Source organism: Oncorhynchus mykiss, chromosome 7, assembly GCF_057628025.1.
Source record: "Oncorhynchus mykiss isolate SJ-2025 chromosome 7, ASM5762802v1, whole genome shotgun sequence".
NCBI classification, from domain to species: Eukaryota; Metazoa; Chordata; class Actinopteri; order Salmoniformes; family Salmonidae; genus Oncorhynchus; species Oncorhynchus mykiss.
The window spans coordinates 65729641-65753571 of record NC_143028.1 but is presented as its reverse complement, the minus strand read 5'-3'; the positions used below and the strand labels follow the sequence as shown (position 1 = coordinate 65753571).

General features: G+C 41.4%; 2 protein-coding genes and 1 long non-coding RNA gene across 3 annotated transcripts; 2 read left to right on the top strand and 1 right to left on the bottom strand.

Annotated features, from left to right (window-relative positions):
* The first annotated feature begins 313 nt into the window (after nt 1–313).
* LOC110528417 (cytokine-inducible SH2-containing protein) lies at nt 314–3764 on the top strand. Its single transcript, XM_021610465.3, has 3 exons — nt 314–919; nt 2482–2654; nt 2918–3764. Exons 1-3 carry the CDS (start codon nt 900–902, stop codon nt 3424–3426), a joined length of 702 nt encoding a protein of 233 aa, XP_021466140.1. The 5' UTR covers nt 314–899; the 3' UTR covers nt 3427–3764.
* Nucleotides 3765–7712: 3948 nt separating this feature from the next.
* On the top strand, nt 7713–16942 carry LOC110528412 (transforming protein RhoA). The gene is made up of 5 exons (XM_021610460.3): nt 7713–7865; nt 14112–14269; nt 14678–14798; nt 15918–16048; nt 16154–16942. The coding sequence occupies exons 2-5, from the start codon at nt 14114–14116 to the stop codon at nt 16325–16327; spliced, it is 582 nt and encodes a 193-aa protein (XP_021466135.1). The 5' UTR covers nt 7713–7865; nt 14112–14113; the 3' UTR covers nt 16328–16942.
* A 4190-nt stretch (nt 16943–21132) lies between these two features.
* On the bottom strand, nt 21133–23714 carry LOC149982639 (uncharacterized). The gene is made up of 2 exons (XR_016497408.1): nt 23659–23714; nt 21133–22537 (listed from the first exon to the last, which is right to left on the bottom strand). It is a non-coding gene; the product is annotated as an uncharacterized LOC149982639 (long non-coding RNA).
* Nucleotides 23715–23931: the final 217 nt, after the last annotated feature.

Sequence of the window (23931 nt, the reverse complement as noted above, 5' to 3'; positions counted from 1 at the left end):
TACATACCACAGTGATAATCTGAATGAGGTCAAATTATGTCTGAGAAATATTTTTTTGAATGGCACCCGGCCTCTACCTGGAAAATATATGCTTGAATATCGTAAAACAGAACATATAAATTGAAGAAGTAAAATTGGAGATGTATTTGTTTGTAAACACTCATTTAAACATTTAATAGGTTTACAAACGGTAATCACAAAGTTAAAGAATCAACAGTAGCCTATGAAACATTATGAGGGAAGGCGGAGCATTATAAGGGGGAGGCTCAGTCAGCTAAGGTCAATTTCAGTCAGCTTTCCTGGAAAGTGCTCTACTAAGAAGTCATCCGCTGCGCATTAGGCGTGCTGGTGATGCCAGCTGAGCCTCTTCCATACCCCTGGCGCGAGGCTGAAAAGGAAACTCGAGCACGCGCCGGAGCAAATCGAAACGCAGCGCAGTTCCGCGAAACAGGGTGCGCACTGGGCAGACGCGGTCTCTGCCGCTGCGGCGCTGAAATACAAAGCCATTCTTGGAATTAGATTCCTAGAACTTCCGTCAATCCGCAACACTGAATTTACAAGAGAGTGGTTTTCTCACCGTCTTTCCTTAGAATCGAATAAGAACAGTGTCTGGTGAGCGGATTACTCCGCTGGACTTCACCCTATATTTTTTCGGAGGTTGAAACTGACACGTTGGAGATTTTATAGTTATGACCAAAATAAATTTGGATTATTTTAAATTTGGAAAAAAAATCTGAAAAGTCTATTTAGTTATTGAGATTACTTTTGTTTTTCGGGTTATTGGCGCCATGACAACGTCAACTCAGTGACTGTTCCTACAATATATAATAATCACTGGTTTTATTTGATAATTGTATAAGCATACATGCCAAAATGTTTAAACTGGATTCATATTCATTATGATTTATTGTGTTCAAAGGTAAGTTGAATTTGTTGTTGGCACAATTAGGCTACATGCACTCATTTTAATTTCACAATTTGGCTGTGCTGAGAAAATCAAATGTAGCCACGTTTTGACATCACATGTTGGAAATTAAGGAACATTCAGCACAGAATTTATTCGTTGTGTACCAGACAGTGTCGAACAAAGCCAGGAGAATGAAGTGTTTAGGATTTATATGAGTTCATATTCGAAGATTATAATTTAGGCCTATAGTCGAAAAATGTCTGCCTGTGACAGTTGTAACCTAGGCTGAAAGTTTGAATGTGGATGGACTTTTTCTCCATGCAAAATGGAAGGTATTTCTTGTCAAGAATTCATCATGGGATTTAACCTTGTTACCTACATTATATATTGTTTGTATATCATATAGGTAATAATAATAGGTTAGCAATAATCGTGGATCCTAAACGTTTTGTTAAACGTTATTTTTATGTTATTTTAGTTGTGTAGCCCCTTTGGAGACGCTATAATTATGATTTATTTTATTAGGTGTTGTCACGTGCTTCACTAAGGCAGTAATTTATCTTATAACTTGTCCTTGTTGTAAAAAGTAAATGGGTAAAACGAAGCGCGAACTAAAAGTAAGAATCTCTGAGCATTGTAGCAAAAACTCGACGTATCCAGTTGCGGGCCAGTTTTTGGAAGCAAACCACTCTCTATTTTGTGCCTTTGCTATATCGGTCTCCCTAGGATAGGGGGTGACCTTGACAATGTATTGTTAAATTGAGAGGCCGCCTAGATCTTTAATTTAAGACCCCATTCGGTCTCAACGTAGAGTTTGATCTGAAGCCATTCTTGGGATTCTTATGTTTTTGCTATCCATTGTAAATCATGTTTGTAGGCCTATGTAACCAAATTGTATCTATGATCATATGTTATCCATTCATGCTTTTTTATGTTCTCTTTATATGTGTACATCAACCAATGAAATTAAGCCACAGCCGACCATGATTACAGACCCTTTCAAACTCTATCAACTAGTGACCTGCAGTGTTTGTCATTACACCCTGATGAAGACATCAAGGCTGTCGTTGGTTATTACTTTGGTTATTAAATTATTGCATCTGAGTGCCTAGAGTGTGGTGCTTTCCTTTTCTTTTTCACTACACACGGTTAACATAAAGGCACATGGTTAAGTCAAAGTTGATAAAGAAAGGAGGAAAATCATCTTCTTTACACATTCCCCACATATTTGTTATAGCAGCATCAGTGCCTTCAGGCCTCTGCTGACAGTTTAACAAAGTGCCTCCTAAGGGTTCATATACCACCATTTGCCAAGTTATTGAAGACTATTTATGTAGTATGATATTCACAGATTTTCACCAATCATGATTTTCCCTAAACATTAAACACGAAGCAAGCTGCATGAGCACTTTTTCCGCCCTCCCCTTTACCTTATATGACAACATTGTGGGGTGGAAATCACAATCCTTTTGCCACCCCTGGATGTGACATATGTTTCTGTCTCCATAGCAACTACTGTGTTATAGCCTATCCAATCCAGGCACAAAATGATAGATTCTTTCCTCCTACCTCAGGGCTCTGTTGCGAGGGCCACCTTCAGATATGATTGCCAGGATGATGAGCAGCATGCAGCAGAATGATGGTGAGAGAGGAGATTTGTGTTGTCAGAACCCGACTGCCCCTCCCTGTGACCCTACAGAGGACCTCTGCTGCATCACCACCACCTTCCAGAACCTACAGAACTCAGGTATGCCTACTAGCACCCCCCTTATGTGTATGTGTGTATGTTTATATGTGTAAGCATGTGTGTGTGTTTATATGTGTGTATGTGTGTATGTTTACATGTGTGTATGTGTGTATGTTTATATGTGTGTATGTTTATATGTGCGTATGTTTATATGTGCGTATGTTTATATGTGTAAGCATGTGTGTGTTTCAGCGTTAAAGTCTGCATGTAATGGAGATAATATGGGACACAATAGTAACATGTGCGTCTGTTTCTGGCTCCAGGTTGGTACTGGGGGTCCATTTCAGCCAGAGAGGCTCGAGACGCTCTCCTGAAGGTGTCAGTGGGAACCTTCCTGGTACGCGACAGCAGCCACCCTCTCTACATGCTGACCCTGTCAGTGAAGACGGCCTGTGGCCCCACCAATGTACGCATAGAGTACAGTGGGGGTCGCTTCCGGCTGGATTCCAGCTCCCCAGGCCCCCCTCACTTGCTGTCCTTCCCTGATGTCTGCAGCCTGGTGCAACACTATGTTGGCTCAGGCCAGACACAACAGGGCAAGAGAGTGGAGTCAGAGGGCCCTTCAAAACCTAATGCCAAACCCAGCCCTTCCCAGCCCTCAGCGAAGGACAATGCAGTACTGCTCAAGCTGATGCGTCCCCTGCCACAGGCCTTCCCCTCTCTCCAGCACCTCACACGCCTCACCATCAACTGCCAAATCGACTGCATTGACCAGCTGCCCCTGCCACGCCCACTGGTGCACTACCTGCAGGACTACCCTTTCCAGGTATGAGGGTCCTCTGGCAGCCATCCCTGCCCAAGGAAGGGCACACAGCAGGCCCAGGGACCTCCCAGTGAGGGTTGAAGGTTAGGACCTTATGCTTATAGGGTCAGAGATAGCCTCTGACTCAGCTCAGCTGGACAGTGGAGCGTGGAAACAAAGTGCAGTGTTGCCTTTGGAAGAATAGGACTTTAAAGTCTCACTGGGACTTGGGCTGCTCGTACTGACATCCATGAACCGGACACCTGAACCGGACACCATTTATACTGTTTACTTTAATATTAATATAATTACATTATATGGATTTTGTGTCTATTGTTTCAAATAAATCTCTTTTATAGTAAAAAAAATTATGTCTCTTCTACGTCTTTTGTCTGACCCATAATCTATTGTAAACCATCACTAACAGACTATTACAGAGTAGCAGTAGCCAGGAAAAAATAGACATTTCTTCAGCAGGAATGAACAGGAATTTTAGGTATAATAATAATAAAACCGGTCTTACACTTTGCTGCTGTACTCCCTGTCATCTTTCACAGATGAAAGGATGCTGGTGAAAAAAACGGAGAGATCTTGATATTGTACAATTTTAATTATTTATCAAAAATCTATGTGTTTTGTGTAAACAGGTTTCGTAAACAGTCACATGGGAAAATTATTAGCATTAAGCCTATTGCTGGGAGCATTTCCATGGAACATTACGCCTGAGTTGGTTTCCAAGAGGGGAATTTGACTAGTGCTAAGAAAGCCTCTTATCAGGATTAGAGCCAGAGCAATGGTCATTAATACACAAACAGAGGACAGAGTGTACACACACACACACACACACACACACACACACACACACACACAGGGAGAGGGGCATACACACACACACACACACACACACAGAGGGGCACACACACACACACACAAAGAGGGGCATACAAACAAACACACACACACAGAGGGGCATACAAACACACACACATACAAACACACACACATACAAGCACAGACACATATGTGCATAACATACACATGTACACATGTACACACACACATAGCATTGTGAAGCATTACAAACAGGCCGAACTTATTGTCAACCATTGTTTAGCGAGCTGTTTCCAATAATTCAAAATGAGTTGTCTATCACATCTTTTGTATGTATGCTATGGTACCAATGATGTACGGTGCATTCGGAAAGTATTCAGACCCTTTCACTTTTTCCACATATTGTTATGTTACTGCCTTATTCTAAAATGTATCAAATATATTTTTTCTCATCAATCTTCACACAATACCCCATAATGACAAAGTGAAAACAGGTTTTTAGAAATGTTTGCAAATGTATAAATAATAAAAACAGAAATACCTTATTTACATAGGTATTCAAACTCCTTGCTATGAGACTCGAAATGTGTAGGTGTATTTGTATTCATTAGGGATCTCCATTTGCTGTTGCCAAGGCAGCAGCAACTCTTCCTGGGTTCCAAACACATTAAAGCACCCATTCCAATTAGCAAACCGCCCCAACAGATCCACAGATGATGCAATCTACATTGCACTCCACACTGCCATTTCCCACCTGGACAAAAGGAACCCCTATGTGAGAATGCTATTCATTGACTACAGCTCAGCGTTCAACACCACGGTGCCCTCAAAGCTCATCAATAAGCTAAGGACCCTGGGACTAAACACCTCCCTCTGCAACTGGATCCTGGACTTCCTGACCGGCCGCCCCCAGGTGGTAAGGGTAGGTAACAACACATCCGCCACGCTGATCCTCAACATTGGGGCCCCTCAGCGGTGCGTGCTCAGTCCCCTCCTGTACTCTCTGTTCACTCATGACTGCACGGCCAGGCACGACTCCAACACCATAATTTCATTACGTTTGCCGATGACACAACAGTGGAAGGTTTGATCACCGACAACAATGCGACAGCCTATAAGGAAGAGGTCAAAGACCTGACAGTGGTTCAAGGACAACAACCTCTCCCTCAATGTCATCAAGACAAAGGAGATGATTGTGGACTACAAGAAAAAGAGGACCGAGCACTCCCCCATTCTCATCGATGGGGCTGTAGTGGAGCAGGTTGAAAACTTCAAGTTCCTTGCCGTCCTCATCACCAACCAACTAACATGGTCGAAGTACACTAAGACAGTCGTGAAGAGGGCATGGCAAAAATTATTCTTCCTCAGGAGACTGAAAATATTTGGCATGGGTCCTCAGATCCTCAAAAGGTTTTTTCAGCTGCACCATTGCGAGCATCCTGATGGGTTGCATCATTGCCTGGTACGGCAACTGCTCCGTCTCCGACCGCAAGGCACTACAGAGGGTAGTGCGTGAACGGCCCAGCACATCACCGGAGCCAAACTTCCTGCCATTCAGGACCTCTATACCAGGCAGTGTCAGGTCCTAAAAATTGTCAAAGACTCCAGCCACCCTAGTCATAGACTGTTCTCTCTGCTACCACACAACAAGCGGTATCGGAGTGCCAAGTCTAGGTCCAAGAGTCTAGGTCCAAGAGGCTTCTAAACAGCTTCTTCCCCCAAGCCATAAGATTCCTGAACAGCTAATCAAATGGCCAGACTATTTGCATTGCCCTCTTCTTCTACACTGCTGCTACTCTCTGTTATTATCTATTCAAAGTCACTTTAATAACTCTACCTACTTGTGCATATTACTTCAAGTACCTCGATGCCACCGGTGCCCCCGCACCGGTGCACACGCATGGGGCGGCAGGTAGCCGAGTGGTTAGATTGAATCCCCGAGCTGACAAGGTACAAATCTGTCGTTCTGCTCCTGAACAAGGCAGTTAACCCACTGTTCCTAGGCCGTCATTGTAAATAAGAATGTGTTCTTAACTGACTTATTATTTGTTATTCTTATCTCTTACTTTTGTTTACGTATTTTCTTAAAACTGAATTGTTGGTTATGTGTAACCGATGTGAAATGGCTAGCTTGTTAGCGGTGGTGCACGCTAATAGCGTTTCAATCGGGTGACGTCACTCGCTCTGAGACCTGAAGTAGTTGTTCTGCAAGGGCCGCAGCTTTTGTGGAGCGATGGGCAACCATGCTTTGAGGGTGGCTGTTGTCGATGTGTGCAGAGGGTCCCTGGTTCGAGCCCAGGTAGGGGTGAGGAGAGGGACGGAAGCTATACTGTAACACATGTACTCTTATAATCTCCACCCAACACAGACAGAAGGGGGCTTGCCACTCCTCAGAGCCTGGTTTCTTCCAAGGTTCCTGCCTTCCTAAGGAGTTTTTCCTAGCCACCGTGCCTCTATATCTGAATTTCTTGCTGTTTGGGGTTTAAGGCTGGGTTTCTGTATTAGCACTTTGTGACATCTGCTGATGTAAAAAGGGCTTTATAAAAAAAGGTGATTGATAGAAGAAGGTATTTTACTCTAGCCAAATATTGGAGTAAAGGAGCCTGACATTACGCTTTAGTCCAAGGACCTTACATGTTCTGTTTAAAGGGAGAATTGGCTCTGGAAGCCAAAACATCTGAATACTCCTTCTGGACGGGTTTGGCGTTTGGGTGGGGTGTAGTGTGGGGGGGGATGGGTCTAGGGCTTCACAGGACTAATAAAATAATAACCTCCCGTACAGTAGGTGGCGGTGACCCACCTTAAACGTTGGATGCGATCCGCCAACCCAATCTCAAAGAAGAAGAAGCCTTTGTTCACTGATTGAGGTGTAATGTAATGGAACTGAGAGTCATGATCAAGGGATTTTTTATGTTATTTAACTAGGCAAGTCAGTTAAGAACAAATTCTTATTTACAATGACGGCCTACCCCAGCCAAACCTGGACGACGCTGGGACAATTGTGCCCCGCCCTATGGTACTCCCAATCACGGCCAGATGTGATACAGCCTGGATTCGAACCAGGGTCTGTATGAGATGAGTGAGATGCAGTGCCTTAGAACGCTGCGCCACTCGGGCTACCTTTACTCATTTCTTAGCAGGGACGTTTATACGCGATCAGTGCAATTATCATTCATCATAATGATCAATTAACTATGATCATTATTATTAATAATTATAATTATCATAATGGAAATGGATTATTTGAGAATCAATTCATTTGTTGGTGTTTTTGCCAAGGTCCATCTGGAGATATACCTTTCTTGTGACAAATAAACACACCGTTGCAGTCTGAACGATGGGGTGAAATAGGGCATCTCTGTTAAAGCCATGTTTGGAACTGTGTGGCTTCAGTCGGTGTCCATAAAGAGGGAGGAAACCCTGACTGTACACAGACTTTGCTGTCCGGGTCATCAAAGATTTTTCAGTTACCACCCGTCCTACGCAGTCCGAGTCAAGCACCTCCTCCTCGCGGTCTGTTTCAGAGCGCCCCCTCAAACACGGTTGGGAACTACTAGCCTAACACAAGCTAACTAGTCAAGCGTGAGACCGAGACATTATCAAGAAAACATCAAACTAGCTAGCTACCTATTGGCCAGGTAAGCCTAATTGGATTACAGGAATGTTGCCAATATAACTCAGAAATCAATAATGCAGTAGTATCGCTAACTACCATAGTTATTTTACGCGCATTAAAAGCTAACCAGGTCTAAATGTATTTTCCTCTTCAACCTTGCCAGTTAGAAAGCTAGCCACCCATCACTTCCGCATCTGAAAGGCTAATCTAATACGCTAGCAAACTATCGTTGGAAAATGGGTTATTTTCACAAAGATAACGTTAACTAGTTAGTTAGCTAGGGCTGTTTACGTGGTATTCGTGCCCTGCAATATCAGACATGGCCGGATCAATTAATAACACGTGTTGACTAGCTACGAGCTAGCAACTTTTATTTCGTGTTGAGCTAGCTAGCTAGAAATAGCTATCTAACGTTATTTGTTAGTAAAGTTAGTTAGCAACCCTTCTGTTAGTTGCCTAGCTAGTTGCTACCATGCGTGTTGTCATGGGTTGCTGCCATGCTATGTTGTCGTCTTAGTTTTTTCTTTATTTAGTGTTGTTTTTTCCCCTATATGTGTACTTTTAATCCCCGTCCCCGCAAGAGGCCTTTGGTAGACCGTAATTGTAAATAAGAATGTGGTTCTTAACTGACTTGCCTAGTTTAATTCATTAAGTTTTTATCTTGTGGCTAATCAAGTAGGTAAGCCAGTAAATTAGCTACGTTTGCTGCACCGTTAACGAGCAAAAATAGCCTACTGTTGTGAGGAGGGGGATAGATAATACTGTAATGAAACAGCAGGGAGCAGGTCTCGACCTTCTAGCCGGAGGTCCGGCGCGCCATCGACTGTGCCACAAAAGCATGCTCGAACGGCAGAGTCGATTTCCGCGCCTATAAACCCAGGGTCGTTACAATATATTAGCTTGCTCGTTGTCTTGTTTTGATATCCCACTCCGTTAGCTAGCTACTTTAGTTGCGTCAACTACTGTTATTCTGATTGACATTCAAATATGCACAATCGATACTTTTTGATCTGAGACTTATGTTCCTGAATGAATTAAAATAATCCTTATCTGAAAAGTATCCTTAGTGTATTCATAACATTAGACAAAGTCTAGCTGTGATGTTCCAGATCACAAATCCTACAGGAGACCTATTCGATCATATGAATTAATCAATGATTTTGACAAATTCATATTTTGAAGTGAGATCTGTCCCTTTATTTCATCCCGTTATTTCATTTCAAAATACAGTTCCACCACTGCTACAAAGATAGCTACGGCTAACATAGACCCTGATCATAACTCACGGCTAACATAGACCCTGATCATACATAACTCATTACATTACATGACCAAAAGTATGTGGACACCTGCTCATCTAACATCTCATTCCAAAATCTTGGGCATTAATATGACGTTGGTCCCTCGTTTGCTGCTATAACAGCTTCCACTCTTTTTGGAAGGCTTTCCATTAGATGTTGGAACATTGCTGGAGGGACTTGCTTCCATTCAGCCACAATATCATTAGTGAGGTTGGGCACTGATGTTGGGGTTGAGGTCAGGGCTCTGTGCAGGCCAGTCAAGTTCTTCCACACTGATTTCGACAAACCATTTCTGTATTGACCTCACTTTGTGCACAGGGGCATTAATGCTGAAACAGGAAAGGGACTTCCCCAAACTGTTACCACATGTGGAAGCACAGAATCGCCTCGAATGTCATTGTATGCTGTAGTGTTTAGATTTCCCTTCACTGGAACTAAGGGGCCTAGCCCGAACCAGGATAAAACAGCCCCAGACCATTATTCCTCCTCCCCCAAACTTTACAGTTGGCACTATGCATTGGGGCAGGTAGTGCCCAACTGGCATCCGCCAAACCCAGATTCGTCCGTTGAACTGCCAGATGTTGAAGCGTGATTCGTCACTCCAGAGAATGCATTCCCACTGCTCCGGAGTCCAATGGCGGCGAGCTTTACACCACTCCAGCTGACACTTGGCATTGCGCATGGTGATCTTAGTTTTGTGTGTGGCTGCTCGGCCATGGAAACCCATTTCATGAAGTTCCCGACAAACAGGTCTTGTGCTGACGTTGCTTCCAGAGGCCGTTTGGAAGTCGGTAGTGAGTGTTACAACAGAGGACAGACGATTTTTATGTGCTTCTGCACTCAGCGGTCCTGTTCTGTGAGCTTGTGTGGCCTACCACTTTGCGTCTAAGCTGTTGTTGCTCCTAGAAGTTTCCACTTCACAATAACAACACTTACAGTTAACAAGGGCAGCTCTAGCAGGGCAGACATTTTTAGAACTGACTTGTTGGAAAGGTGGCATCCTATGACAATGCCACGTTGAAAGTCGCAGTTCTAAGGCCATTCTACTGCCAATGTTTGTCTATGGATATTGCATGGCCGCGTGCTTGATTTTATACACCTGTCAGCAACAGGTGTGGCTGAAATGGCCAAATCCACTCATTTTAATGGGTGTACACATACTTTTGTGTATGTGTGTATATATATATATTAGTGTAGCTAAGCGTCATTGGAAGAAGATGTCATCTGTAGGGGGAGTTTTGTTAAGAGCAATGATGTTCACTCTGAACATCAACACACCGCTTGCGGTATGGTTTTGGAAGTATAAGATCCTTTCATATTGGCAAAAATAAATTTATACACCTTTTTATAGTGTTAGGGTTCCCACATGGCCATATCTCCATGTTATAGCGCTTGTTTTATGGAAAACAGATGGAAGACAGTGGACTACCTGTGCTAATTAGCTATATGCGTCCCCAAACACTTGTGTGTAAACAGAAGACAAACTTGTTCTCACTGAAAAATACTGTCTGCTGCAACTTATTTTTTTTTATTATTTTTTTGCATTTGTGAAATTATTTTGATATGAAAGTAGAGGGGTTTATGTTTCTAGAACTGTGCTGCAATTGAGAATCGTTTCAGTATGGAGTATTTGGCTGTTTTGGCTACCGGAGTCAATTCTCCCTTTTAACAAAACATGTAAGGTCCTTGGACAAAGGAGTAACATTCATCCAACATTGGGCTACCCACTAACATAGCTCTCAAACCCTTCTCTCCATTGGGTTTTCAGCGGTTAGCTATAATTTCAACACTGCGTTAGCAATGTCAATAATGGAGGTTGACCGATAATGATTTTTCAACACCGATACCGATTATTGGAAGACCAAAAAAAGCAGATGTTTATATATATATATATATATATATTTGTAATAATGACAATTACAACAATACTGAATGAACAATGAACACTTATTTTAACTTAATATAATAACTAAATCAATTTAGTCTCAAATAAATAATGAAACATAACTAATGCAAAAACACCGTTGGAGAAGAAAGTAAAAGTGCAATATGTGCCATGTTAAAAAAGCTGTTTTGGCTACCGGAGTCAATTCTCCCTTTTAACAAAACATGTAAGGTCCTTGGACAAAGGAGTAACATTCATCCAACAGAAAGTAAAAGTGCAATATGTGCCATGTTAAAAAAGCTAACGTTTAAGTTACTTGTTCAGAACATGAGAACATATGAAAGGTGGTGGTTCCTTTTAACATGAGTCTTCAATATTCCCAGTTAAGAAGTTTTAGGTTGTAGTTATTATTTGACTATTTCTCTCGCTACTATTTGTATTTCATATACCTTTGACTATTGGATGTTCTTATAGGCACTATAGTATTGCCTGCCTAATCTCGGGAGTTGATAGGCTTGTCATAAACAGTGCATCAAGCATTGCAAAGAGCTGCTGGCAAACGCAGGAAAGTGCTGTTTGAATGAATGCTTACGAGCCTGCTGCTACCTACCACCGCTCAGTCAGACTGTTCTATCAAATATCAAATCATAGACTTAATTATAATATAATAAACACACAGAAGTACGAGCCTTAGGTCAGTAATATGGTCAAATCTGGAAACTATCATTTCGAAAACAAAACGTTCATTCTTTCAGTGAAATACGGAACCGTTCCGTATTTTATCGAACGGGTGGCATCCCTAAGTCCTAAATATTGCTGTTACATTGCACAACCTTCAATGTTATGAAATAATTATGTAAAAGTCTGGCAAATTAATTACGGTCATTGTTAGGAAGAAATGGTCTTCACACAGTTCGCTAGGAGCCAGGCAGCCCAAACTGCTGCATATTCCCTGACTCTGCTTGCACAGAATGCAAGAGAAGTGTCACAATTTCCCTAGTTATATTGCCTGCTAACATTAATTTATTTTAGCAAAATATGCAGGTTTAAAAATATATACTTGTGTATTGATTTTAAGAAAGACATTGATGTTCATGGTTAGGTCCATTGGTGCCATGATTGTGCTTTTTTCATGAATGTGCTTTTGTTAATTCATCACCTGTTTGGCGAGGTTGAAGTAGGCTGTGATTAGACGGTAAATTAACAGGCACCGCTTTGATTATATGCAACGCAGGACAAGCTAGTTATGGTTGATGATATTACTAGGTTAACTAGTGATTATGTTAAGATAGCTTATAAAAAAACAATCCGTTTTTAATGCTAGCTAGCAACTTACTGTGGCTCCCAAGGTCCTTTTGATGCTGCACTCGCATAACAGGTGGTCAGCCTGCAACGCAGTCTCCTCGTGGATTGACATGTAATCGGCCAAATTCGGCGTCCAAAAATGCAGATTACCGATTGTTGAAAACACGAAATCGTCCCTAATTAATCGGCCATGCTGAATCGGTCGACCTCTAGTCAATAACCATCGCTTGGAAAACAGTTCTGAAAACATTTTCCCAATTTTAAAAAAAAGTACCACATAAAATTTAGGCGCACCAGAAAATACTTTTTTTGATTGAGATACAGGCTAAAGGAATTCTTGCTACTTTTGAAGCACATGTTGTGCCCTAGAAACTAATATACTGTAAATAAGTCAGTTGTGGAATATTAGGTTTCTATATTGTGTAAAAGCTCTTGTCCTATTTTTTTTAAATGTATTGTTAACTAGGCAAGTCGATTAAGAACAAATTCTTATTTACAATGACGGCCTACACCAGCCAAACCCGGACATGACGCTGGGCAATTGTGCGCCACCCTATCGGACTCTCAATCACGGCCGGTTGTGATACAGCCTGGATTCGAACCAGGGACTGTAGTGCTGCGCCACTCGGGAGCCCCCTATGCATTACATTGAAAAATGTACACTGTCTCTTTATAAACGTCAGGTTTGGGATGATTAAATGCAAGAGATCTGTCATTCATTCATTGCTATTACCATTGATCTCCTGTAGAAGCTATCCCATTTCCTTTGTTTATGTGCCCCCAAATGTTTGGATAAACTGATAAAGTTACCAGGTTCTTAGCTAGCTAGACAACGAGGTAACATGACTGAACAAAGTCTCAACAAATGGTTAACGACGTCGAAGCGCGAGTGGTTTTAGAATGGTCCACGACATGGTTCGAATGTAAAATGCGGTTCTGGCGATCAGCTTTAGGAAGATAAATGGTGCGCCAGTAATATGGGTCAATCTTTTGACCTGGTAGAGCTAGAAGCAAACCGTTTTCTCTTTAGTAGTGGTGCAACAATGGATCTGCACTCGCTTGTTTCTCTAGGGAACTCGGAAACAACGGCACAGCGAAGCCTTATCATTATTACAACTATCTGGGAGATTTTTTTCATAGTTGCACAGTGCTCCCAAAATAAAACTCTTGGTTGCACAGAAACATATTTAGTCGCATATGAGACCAAATTGGGCGCTTATCTTTCATGTCAGCGAGGGGGGGGGAAATATTTCAAGTAAAAAAGATGCACTTACTATAATGTTAGCAGATTGGCACAGATCCATACACTGTGTGTGCTTCTAGTTGAAGGACTACACTTCCTCATGCTTACACACAGGAGCACAGGTGGTCTCTTCTGTCTGTTTTCAGTAAACATGTTATGTAACATGGAGATATGATCACGTGGGAACACTAACCCTATGAAGGTGTGTAATAATTTAACCTTTTTATTTATTTTTTGTCCTGATATAAAAGATACGTTCATTATGTTTCCAAAACCGTACCGCAAGCGATGCGTGTTAGCATTTTGAGCAAGTGTCCAGGCTCTTAACAAGTCCCCCAGGAAGAAGATACCTTCATCTATATGCACTCTAAGGGAGTTGGTGCCTATGAATGGGCTACAGCGAACATACTGTAACTATGTAATATGAGGCCCATGCAGGACTTGAAAACATCTGTTGCCAGTACCATCCATGCTCCAACTCTTTGATCTGTAATGTATTTATGTCTGTCTCAACATTCTCTCTCGTTTGTTCAGTCATGGCAGCAATCCGAAAGAAACTGGTCATAGTGGGAGACGGAGCGTGCGGGAAGACCTGTCTGCTCATCGTATTCAGTAAAGACCAGTTCCCAGAGGTCTACGTGCCCACTGTCTTCGAGAACTATGTCGCTGACATTGAGGTCGACAGCAAACAGGTAATGTCTTCTCCCTTTCTTTTTTTCAACCTGTATTTCTCTTGCTGTAAAATAACATTTATCATACAAAGCAGGACGATCAATGAGAATTAACAGAATTAAAATCTGCCAACAGTCACCACTGGCTCCTCCCAATTTGCAACCTCACTCGAGGCTTGCCCAAGTTGGTAAGCGCCAATAGTGGCAGAAAATGTTGGCAGATATCACATTTTGTTTCAATTGATTTTTTTAAGCAGTAAGTTGCCCAGCTGTGTGTAATTATGTCGTATTGCTGACTTTTCCTATGATTAAATGTGGATTGGCCATTCTGCATCATGCCTCTTCATTGTTTCATAATAGGTCAGATACGCCTTATTTATCTGGGAAGTTGGGCACAGTTGGTTGATGTCTCTTGAAATCCTTTGTCAGGTTGAGTTGGCACTATGGGATACAGCAGGCCAGGAGGACTATGATAGGCTCCGTCCCCTCTCTTACCCAGATACTGATGTCATCCTCATGTGCTTTTCCATTGATAGCCCCGACAGTTTGGGTGAGTATTTATGTCGCTACGCGTACAGACACCCACACATACCAATTCTGTCAGACATCAATACAACTGTGCAGACTTATACACATTCACTTTTTTTACACCGGGTCTTGTTTTTGTGACAGAGCTTTGACAGAATCGCAAAGCACACTTACACCCACAATCAGAGGACTTTTACCTGGGCAGTAGGGCTGGGTGATATGGCCAAAATGTCATATCCCGATAACGGGATATGAGAGGCCTATTTCTTATTACATTTTGAATTATACTCAACAAATAAAAAGGTACTTACTCATATTTGATTATTTTATTTAGAACCTGGGCAAATTTTAAATTAAGCATGTCATAAAAAATGAATGTATAAAATCTAAAAGTAAATAGAAAACAAACTATAGTTGCAAACAAAATAAATATAGGCCTAAAATTATTATTTTTTAAATATTTTTGGGGGCTTGCCTGTTTTGCATGTTATTTTGGCATTAATACGTGTCACATATCAATTTGCATTTGGTACCTTGGGTCGAGTGTAGGCACCAACCCACGAAACCCCCGTTTCTCCACCGTGTAAATTGGGGCCATGTCTTTGCAGATGTAAGTTGGAAAGGCAGCTGTTATCTCCTTCCATCTTTGTGATTCTTTGCTATATGGTGTGACGCGGGCAAAAGCCTCTTGTAACGTCTGAGTCGGGGGTTTGTTTTGAGCACTCAACTGTACCTTTTTGGGTCTCATCCATAGACTTTCTCCGTACTGTTTCACATGATTCTTGCGTAGGTGGTAAAAGATGTTAGTGGTGTTTGAGCCTGTTGTCGAGACCGGCCTGCGGCATATTTTGCAGAGGACGGTTTTCTGGTCTGTCAGACTTTTCATACCCAAACCACGTCCATGCGACCTAAGTTGCCCCTCTTTTAGGTACGAGCTCCGTGCTCTGTGCCACGTTCACAGAGTGTGATTTGCGACACAATGAAATTGACGATAGAAAAACGTCTATCGTTTCATATTATGCTCTATCGTCACACGATATATATCGCCCAGCCCTACTGGACAGCCTTGATTAGTATGCTGAAGAAGTTTGCTCTCGTTAACTCCTACTGGCCTTGACTCCTGCCCTTCCCTCTTGTTTAGAAAACATCCCGGAGAAGTGGACTCCAGAAGTCAAACACTTCTGCCCTAACGTTCCCATTATCCTAGTGGGCAACAAAAAGGACCTGCGTAACGACGAGCACACCCGCAGAGAGCTAGCCAAGATGAAGCAGGTACAGTCAGTCTCTCTCTCTCTCAATCTCTCTCACACACACAATTTTCAGAAGATCAATATGTGGCTTTCCTGACTCCACATTCTGACCCCCCACCCCTCTCAGGAGCCTGTGAAGCCAGAGGAGGGGCGTGACATGGCAAACCGGATCAGTGCCTTCGGCTACATGGAGTGCTCCGCAAAGAGCAAGGATGGGGTGAGGGAAGTGTTTGAGATGGCCACGAGGGCGGCGCTACAGGCCCGGCGGGGAAAGCAGAGACATAAATGCCTCCTACTGTAAAAGGAGGGAAGGCGTGAGGGACACGGCCTCCCACTGGGTACAAGGGGAACGATGGAAGATAAGAAATTAGGTCTATTCCCCCCTTCGCTCCAAAAAAAGACTGTGCTCACCAGTTTTTACTAAAGGTGTAATGCTTTTAATTTTCTGTCTTAAAGCAAAACAAGTTAAATAGTCATGGTTTTGTCAGTATTCAATGTTGATGATGGGGGTTATGGAAATGCTTTTTTGTACTTGTACATGAGTGAATCTGCCATATCAACATTTCCCTTGTGAACCTGTACGGCCATGTAACTGATGTAGTCAGCCAGAGGTGTGTGTAATCATTAGTCCAAAACGTTTTGCAATGGAAACTTAATTTCTAATGGACAAATTCAGGTCGGTCCCTCCCCGTTTTTGATCTGTTTGGTTCCTAGTGAATACACCCCAGGGGATCTATTGTTGTGTCATACCTGCCAATTAAGTGCTTGAGCCCTGCCCACTGAACTGAGGAACATTTCCACAGCCAATCAGGGAGGGGTACCTATACACTGTGACCCATAGTCTTTATGATTCTTTTGTAATTTTTGATTTATGCACAGGCATAAAATTGTTGAAATAAATGTGCTTCATATAAAACCCCATGTGCATCTATTCATAAAAACCCACATGGACAATTTTTGAACACTTAGATTAACACTTATGGAAATTTTGTATATGTGTGTAATAACTAACTTTAAGATTCTTGAGACAGTTAATGGGAACTGGATGATTGCAGATGTTAATACAGATACAAGCAAAATACATATGGTAAATGTTTGTTTTAAATTATTTGTAAAAGATCATTTGCCATTGCAAAGAACAAAAACGAGTTCTGCTTTCATAATCTGTCCGTACTGAGTTCCCAGCACTCAAGACAAATAGGTCTTAGATTCTAGGTCTTTGGTGTGATTGCCGGACTTGGTAAATACTACTGTTTCAACGTACAAATCTAGATTTTTGTAACGTACTGTGTGCTTTACTTTTTACATCGTTGGATCGTACCTCGCCTCACATTATGCCCATGTTCACTATATTTACATTCCTGAGGGGTCTGTCATTAGGCTATGGCACAGTCTACTAGGAGTGTTTGGTAAAATGAGGCGACAAGACAATGGATCTCACATGATTATCATGCAAGAACTGGAGAGCTGGGGCTGTATTTATGAAGTATCTCTGAGTAGGAGTGCTGATCTACTATCACAGCCATTGCAATCAGCCCCACAGCCACCAGGGAGCGATAGAAGATCCAGCCAGAGGTGATGGTGAGCAGGAAGACACACAGGACAAAAAGCTGACCGGCTGTCAGAATAGGGACCCAATCCACTGTGGATAAATTAACAAAAGACATGATTGTAACTCTTCATTGTAAGGGGTCCTTATTACAGTGTAATTACACTAACAAGTGTTGTAGTTAACTGTGACAACTCATAGTTACATTGTAATATGTAACTGCTTGTAATTGTGATATGTAACTACATGGTAATTTTACAAGTAAAGTTGTGGGGTTTACTCTTCAAAAGTTTAAAATGTACTTTGATTATATTATTAAAATAGTCCAAAAAAAATTAATTCCCATCGATAGTCACTAGATGTGGTTAGCAGTAGTGTGGTTGTGGTCAGTGGTTGTGGTCACTAGTTGTGTGGTGGTGGTTAGAAATTGCGTGGTTGTGGTCAGTAGTTGTGGTCAAAAGTTGAGTGGTTGTGGTCACTAGATGTGTAGTTGGGGTCAGTAGATGAGTGGTCAGAATTTGTGTGGTTGTGGTCAGTAGTTGTGTGCTTCTGGTCAGCAGTTGTGATCAGTAGTTGTGTGGATCTAGTCTGTAGTTATGGTTCAGTTGAATGGTCAATATTTGTGTTGTTGGGGTCTGTAATTGTGGTTATTCTCTTCACTCATAAAGTTTGCTCTCTGTGTCTGAATATCCTAGCAATATTTTTTTCTAACTTGTTGGGTTAGTGGTCCAAATGGCTGTTGTATGGAAAATAATTTATCTGCTGGTTTCTGACATGATTTACAGCAGCTAGAAAGAGAGAAGGCGATTGGTTACTAAAACGGATCTTAGTTATAGATTGGTACACACGATTTCTTATCCGATTTCGGATTTGACAAGCAGAGAAGTAGGGGAAGATTTCATACCTTGTAACATTTTTTCTCTAACTTGTTGCGTTAGTGGTGAAAACTTCTGTTTTTTGGGGAAAAGTTGGAAGAAGATGTGGTAATGCAGTTACTAAAACAGCTGTAGCGTAAGATCCCTAGTCAATATTTTGATTCCCCCGACCAGATATGAATAGCAGAGAAGTAGACGGATATTCCATCTAACTTAAACGGTGTAGGAGGAATAGAGTGCTGGAGAAAAACTAAGATGGGGCTCTTGCTTTGAAAGCCCCACAATTACAGCAGTGTAACAATGAATGCTTGTTACCATGCTTGTTACAAATGAGCAGGTTTCCACTAAATTCACTGACAGTGTTTCACTTCTAATTATCATAATACAAAATCCCCATCGAAATACAGCAATTTATAATAGAGATGTATTTTTTTGCATGGGCTACGTCTCAATCCACTGCATCCGCCTATGTCGCCCTTCCGTATCTGCAGGGAAAGGTGGCACAGCTAGAGTGGTGTTTGTCAGACCATGAGACATCCCCTAAAATCGGTCTTCTCATGAAAACGTCTGTAGCATCCGAACAGCCTACAAACTATTATGGAAAGATGGAGACTCATGTTTTGTTCTAGGACCCCCACAAGCATCACAGCCGATCTGCCAACTTCTGTCTGTAGCATCCAAACAGTTTGGGCTACACACTAATATGATCCCTCTATGGAAAGGTGAGCCTGTAATGTACATGTCAGTTGTTTTGCTCTAAGAGCACAAGAATCACAAAACTAATCTGTACCAATTTTAAAAAATTAATGGAAGTATGGACACAGTTTAGCGCCTAAAATAAGGGGTTAAATACCAAAAACACACAAAGTTTCCTGATCTTTCTTAAAACACTCAGATATAGGACAGACACCTCAGAACAAACTTAACTGTGAGTCAGGGTCATTCTTGTAATGTTATCCTGTGTGTTTGTTCAGGTCAGCTGGTTAAAATGCTGGTGTACTCCGAGGTAACTCGGCATCGGGACTTTAAGTTGTTGGAGGGAAGCTATGTGTACAGGGCTAGTAAAGTCCACAAAGTCTCTTCAACCGAGGCAGAGGCCTTAGCTTCAGGTAACACATATCCATCAAAATAACCAATATTTGTAACTTACAAATTCTTTGTTTCAGATTCATCAACGGATTCCCACATAGCAGTCAAAGTAAACTCAAATTGATTATCTTGATTTTAAATACATAATGTCATTTAAAGTCTCATGCTGTGGATGTAACATGGTGTGTGTTACAGATCTGAGGGGGCTGTTTGACAAGCACAGGTTCAGGAAGCTGCTCCTGTTCATCCTGAACTTTGAGGAGGGCGACCTGCGTACCTACCAGGACATGGACCCCAACAGGACCAGCATGAGAGAGTTGTTCCGCCGGTTCGACCTGGGACCAGACATCATGGAATCCCCTGGCCATGTTTTGGCCCTGTACCGCAATGACAAGTCAGTACAAATGTTAAACAGACAGAAAAACAGACAAGAACGCACACACACACACACATATTCTCTAAAGTATATGCCTCAACAGAATATAAATTGAAGCCAAGATGCAACCTTTTCGAATCTCCATGGTCGTGTGCTTGCCTTCACAGCTACTTGGACCAGCCGTGCATCCAGACCATAAGACCATCGCTAAAACTGCAGTCCCTACCTCTTTCCATTGTGTGGGCTAGGGTAACTACCCAAGGGCTTTGCCAGGTAATACACACACACATATGCAGGCGCTCAAGAATGCATTAATACATTAACATCAAGTGTTTTTATGATGGTGTTGTATATGTCCCCAAAGTAACCTCACTATTCCTGTGTGTCTCATGTTAAGTGCATGGAGGGACCTACATGTTAAACAGAAAGTCCACCCGGATATTTAACCCTGCACCTTACAGGCTGCTGCTCCATATACATAGACTTGAAATCATTGGCCACTTAATAATGGAACACTATTCACTTTAATGTTTACATGTTTTTGCTTTACTCATCTCATATGTATATACTGTATTTTAGTCTAAGCCACTCCAACATTGCTCTTCTTAATTTGTATATATTTCTTAATTCCATTCTTTTACTTTTAGGTTGTGTGTATTGTTGTGAATGGTTAGATATTACTGCACTGTTGGAGCTAGAAACGCAGGCATTCCGCGACACCCGCAATAAAATCTGCTTAACATGTGTTTGTGACAAATAAAATTTGATTTATATTCTTCCGAGTTTAGTGTATTAGGAGAGTATGTGATTGCGTGTGAATGAATGGTTGAATGAATGAATGGCCATGTGTTTGTGTGGTGAAGCAAAACTAAATTGATGATTAGTTGATACACGTATCCTGCAGATTATCTCTGAGAAGAACAAAGCCAGTGGAATTGCGTTGTATTGTGAGACAGATAGAGAAATGGGTGGTTCGGAGAGGTAAGGGTAGAAGATAGACAATGACATTAAAGAGGTTTACAAATCCAAATGAAGGACAATCCCCTTGGGTATATCCCATATGCTCTCACTCACTGAATTATTGATATGAATCAATGTCTTTCTGTTCCATTTAGTAAATGTCTCCTGATAATCAGCAAACGGTGCTCAATGACGTGAACATGTCAACATTACTCATTATCTTCAATACATGCAATTAAATAAATACAAAAAAACTATTTGTTGTAGATATTGTTTATTGCTTCAATGGTAACATGCCATATGTATTTACAATGATACAGATAAAAACCACTATAAAACACCCCCTCCAAATCATATCCTCCAATGCTCAGAAATACATAATTGCCAACACACTCCACTTCTCTTTTTCATTTTCATCTTCCCGTACACACATACACACATACACAAACTTCTAGAAATGTCTCACCCTGTTCACATAAAACCATGATACAACCTTCGAGCAAGGAGAGTGCAATTGCAAAAAACATACAGCAATTCAGCACCTGAATAAGGACAGATTGATCCAGATCATGCATCCTAGAGTGGTGAACAAACATCCTCTTTTCCATCAAATCCCTCTTTTCCAAAAATACCTCATGATGTTGTTGTTGCTAGGCTACTCTAGCTCTGTGCTGATTGGAGGAAGAATCAGACTAGCCGCCACCACTCACCTTTCACTGCTCAGGAAGTTGCACAAGCGTTTGACTGAGGAAGGAGAAGGGATGAGTGTCAGAGAGAAGAGAAATGCAAATTATAGCTGCAGTATGAAGTATGAACTTTCAACTATTTATAACAAATTACCTATAATTCACTGTGTTTATTTTGTCGGTATATGCCAGGGAAATGTACTTCTGTCTTTGCATCTTGCATGAGGTTGTGTATTTATACATTTGAGTATCACATTTTTTGTCTTTTGTCTATCATAATTTGTGTCATCTTGACTGAAGTATAATTAAATTACAGTACCAGTCAAAAGTTTGGACACCTACTTATTCAAGGGTTTTTCTTTATTTGTACTATTTTCAACATTGTGGAATAATAGTGAAGACAACAAAACGATAAAATAACACATATGGAATCATGTAGTAACCAAAAAATGTGTTAAACAAATCAAAATATATTTGAGATTCTTCAAGGTAGCCAGCCACCCTTTGCCTTGATGACAGCTTTGCATACTCTTGGCATTCTCTCAACCAGCTTCACCTGGAATGCTTTTCCAACAGTGTTGAAGGAGTTCCCACATATGCTGAGCACTTGTTGGCTGCTTTTCCTTCACTCTGAGGTCCAACTCATCCCAAACCATCTCAATTGGGTTGAGGTCAGGTGATTGTGGAGGTCAGGTCATCTGATGCAGCACTCCATCACTCTCCTTCTTGATCAAATAGCCCTTACACAACCTGGAGGTGTGTTTTGGGTCATTGTCCTGGTGAAAAATAAATGATAGCCCCACTAAGCGCAAACCAGATGGGATGGCATATCGCTGCAGAATGCTGTGGTAGAGAAAAACCCTGGAATGAGTAGGTGTGTCCAAACTTTTGACTAGTACTGTGTCGCACCAATTCGAGGTTCCAGCACGTGAAGAAGGACCATGCCCTCGACACTGATGTCTTTATAGCTGCCAACCTGTAGGGGGCGACATATGGAAAGCTAAAAGGACATTCAACATAATAAATACACGGTTAAATCTCATATTCAACTCATCACTACTCATCTCTCTCTCACACAGCACTCAACAGTATTACAGGAAGCAGGTAAACTAAAGCTGAAGAAAGATTTTTTTTTAAATAGAACAGTCATAAAGGTTGACTTCTGGTGGGGATTAGAGCAAAGGTCGAACACAACATGGGGACCAGTACTGAAAAAGTATGGAAATGTATCCACTCACTACTGTAAGTCGCTCTGGATAAGAGCGTCTGCTAAATTATTTAAATTTAAAGATCTAAGTGTATATTTTGCATTTGTGAAATTATTTTAATGTGATATGAAAGTATGTTTCTAGAACCATATCGCAATTCAGAATCGATTCACATTTAGATGGAGAATTGTCTGTTTTGGCTACCAGAGCAAGTCTACTTCTGAAAATAACATATAAGGTCCTTTGACCTCAAGGAATAATGGTAGACTGCTTAAGAGTACACCTTGGGCTAGTCCGTCCCCAGTGCAGCTGTAAGCAAGCATAGGGTTGGAATCTACTCTGGCTAGGATGATTGGCTGATGTGGGATAGGGACATCAGACCTGTATACAGGGCTGAACTGTAAAAAGTTGGTCTCAGAATGACTCCCTGTCAAAATAAAGGTTCAAATATATATATTTTTATTTCACCTTTATTTAACCAGGTAGACCAGTTGAGAACAAGTTAAATTGAGAACCAGTTGAAAACAAGTTCTCATAATAATAAAGATGTCTAAAAAGACGTGGCAAACTTTGATATTAGGATTGACTTTGAATTTTGGACAGATTATATTAAATGGGGATCTCACATGTAGCAAGACGTATTAACAATAGATCTGGCATTGGCAATAGCCTTGTCTGGCTGAAATGTCTCAAGTAGCAAGACAGTTTGAAACTAGCATTTTTGCTAACTAGCTTGCTTCCAGGGTATATATGTCAAGTTGTGCAGCTAACGTTAGTTCTCACTAAACCTTAGTGTATTTTCTGAATAGTCAGTGCTGTACCGTGTGAAAATCTCTGGAGATACAGTCTCGCATACATCGCGACAGACATGTTGTTGACAGTTACTTACCTAATGTCGATGGGAACTCATTTTATGTAGCACAAAGTGTGATACTTCCGTTTGAGTACTTCCGGTTATTTTATTACGGACATGATCTTATGTAAATACATTGTAGCAATCAGTGATTAATTATATCAAAAGATAGGTTTCCATCCAATTGGCGATAGATTTTCATGTAAATGTTCTCAAATCCGCATAAATAAAATATGGGCATTTTCCCTTTGTTTCCACCAAACTGACTTATTGCAGAGAAAAAACAGTGCGTGGTAGTGCTCACAAAAT

Coding starts and splice junctions, on each gene's coding strand:
- LOC110528417 (XM_021610465.3), top strand. CDS start 900: ATGATTTATTGTGTTCAAAG. Junction 920..2,481: donor ATGATTTATTGTGTTCAAAG/GTAAGTTGAATT, acceptor CTCCTACCTCAG/GGCTCTGTTGCGAGGGCCAC. Junction 2,655..2,917: donor CCAGAACCTACAGAACTCAG/GTATGCCTACTA, acceptor TTCTGGCTCCAG/GTTGGTACTGGGGGTCCATT.
- LOC110528412 (XM_021610460.3), top strand. CDS start 14,114: ATGGCAGCAATCCGAAAGAAACTGGTCATAGTGGGAGACGGAGCGTGC. Junction 14,270..14,677: donor TTGAGGTCGACAGCAAACAG/GTAATGTCTTCT, acceptor ATCCTTTGTCAG/GTTGAGTTGGCACTATGGGA. Junction 16,049..16,153: donor AGCTAGCCAAGATGAAGCAG/GTACAGTCAGTC, acceptor CACCCCTCTCAG/GAGCCTGTGAAGCCAGAGGA.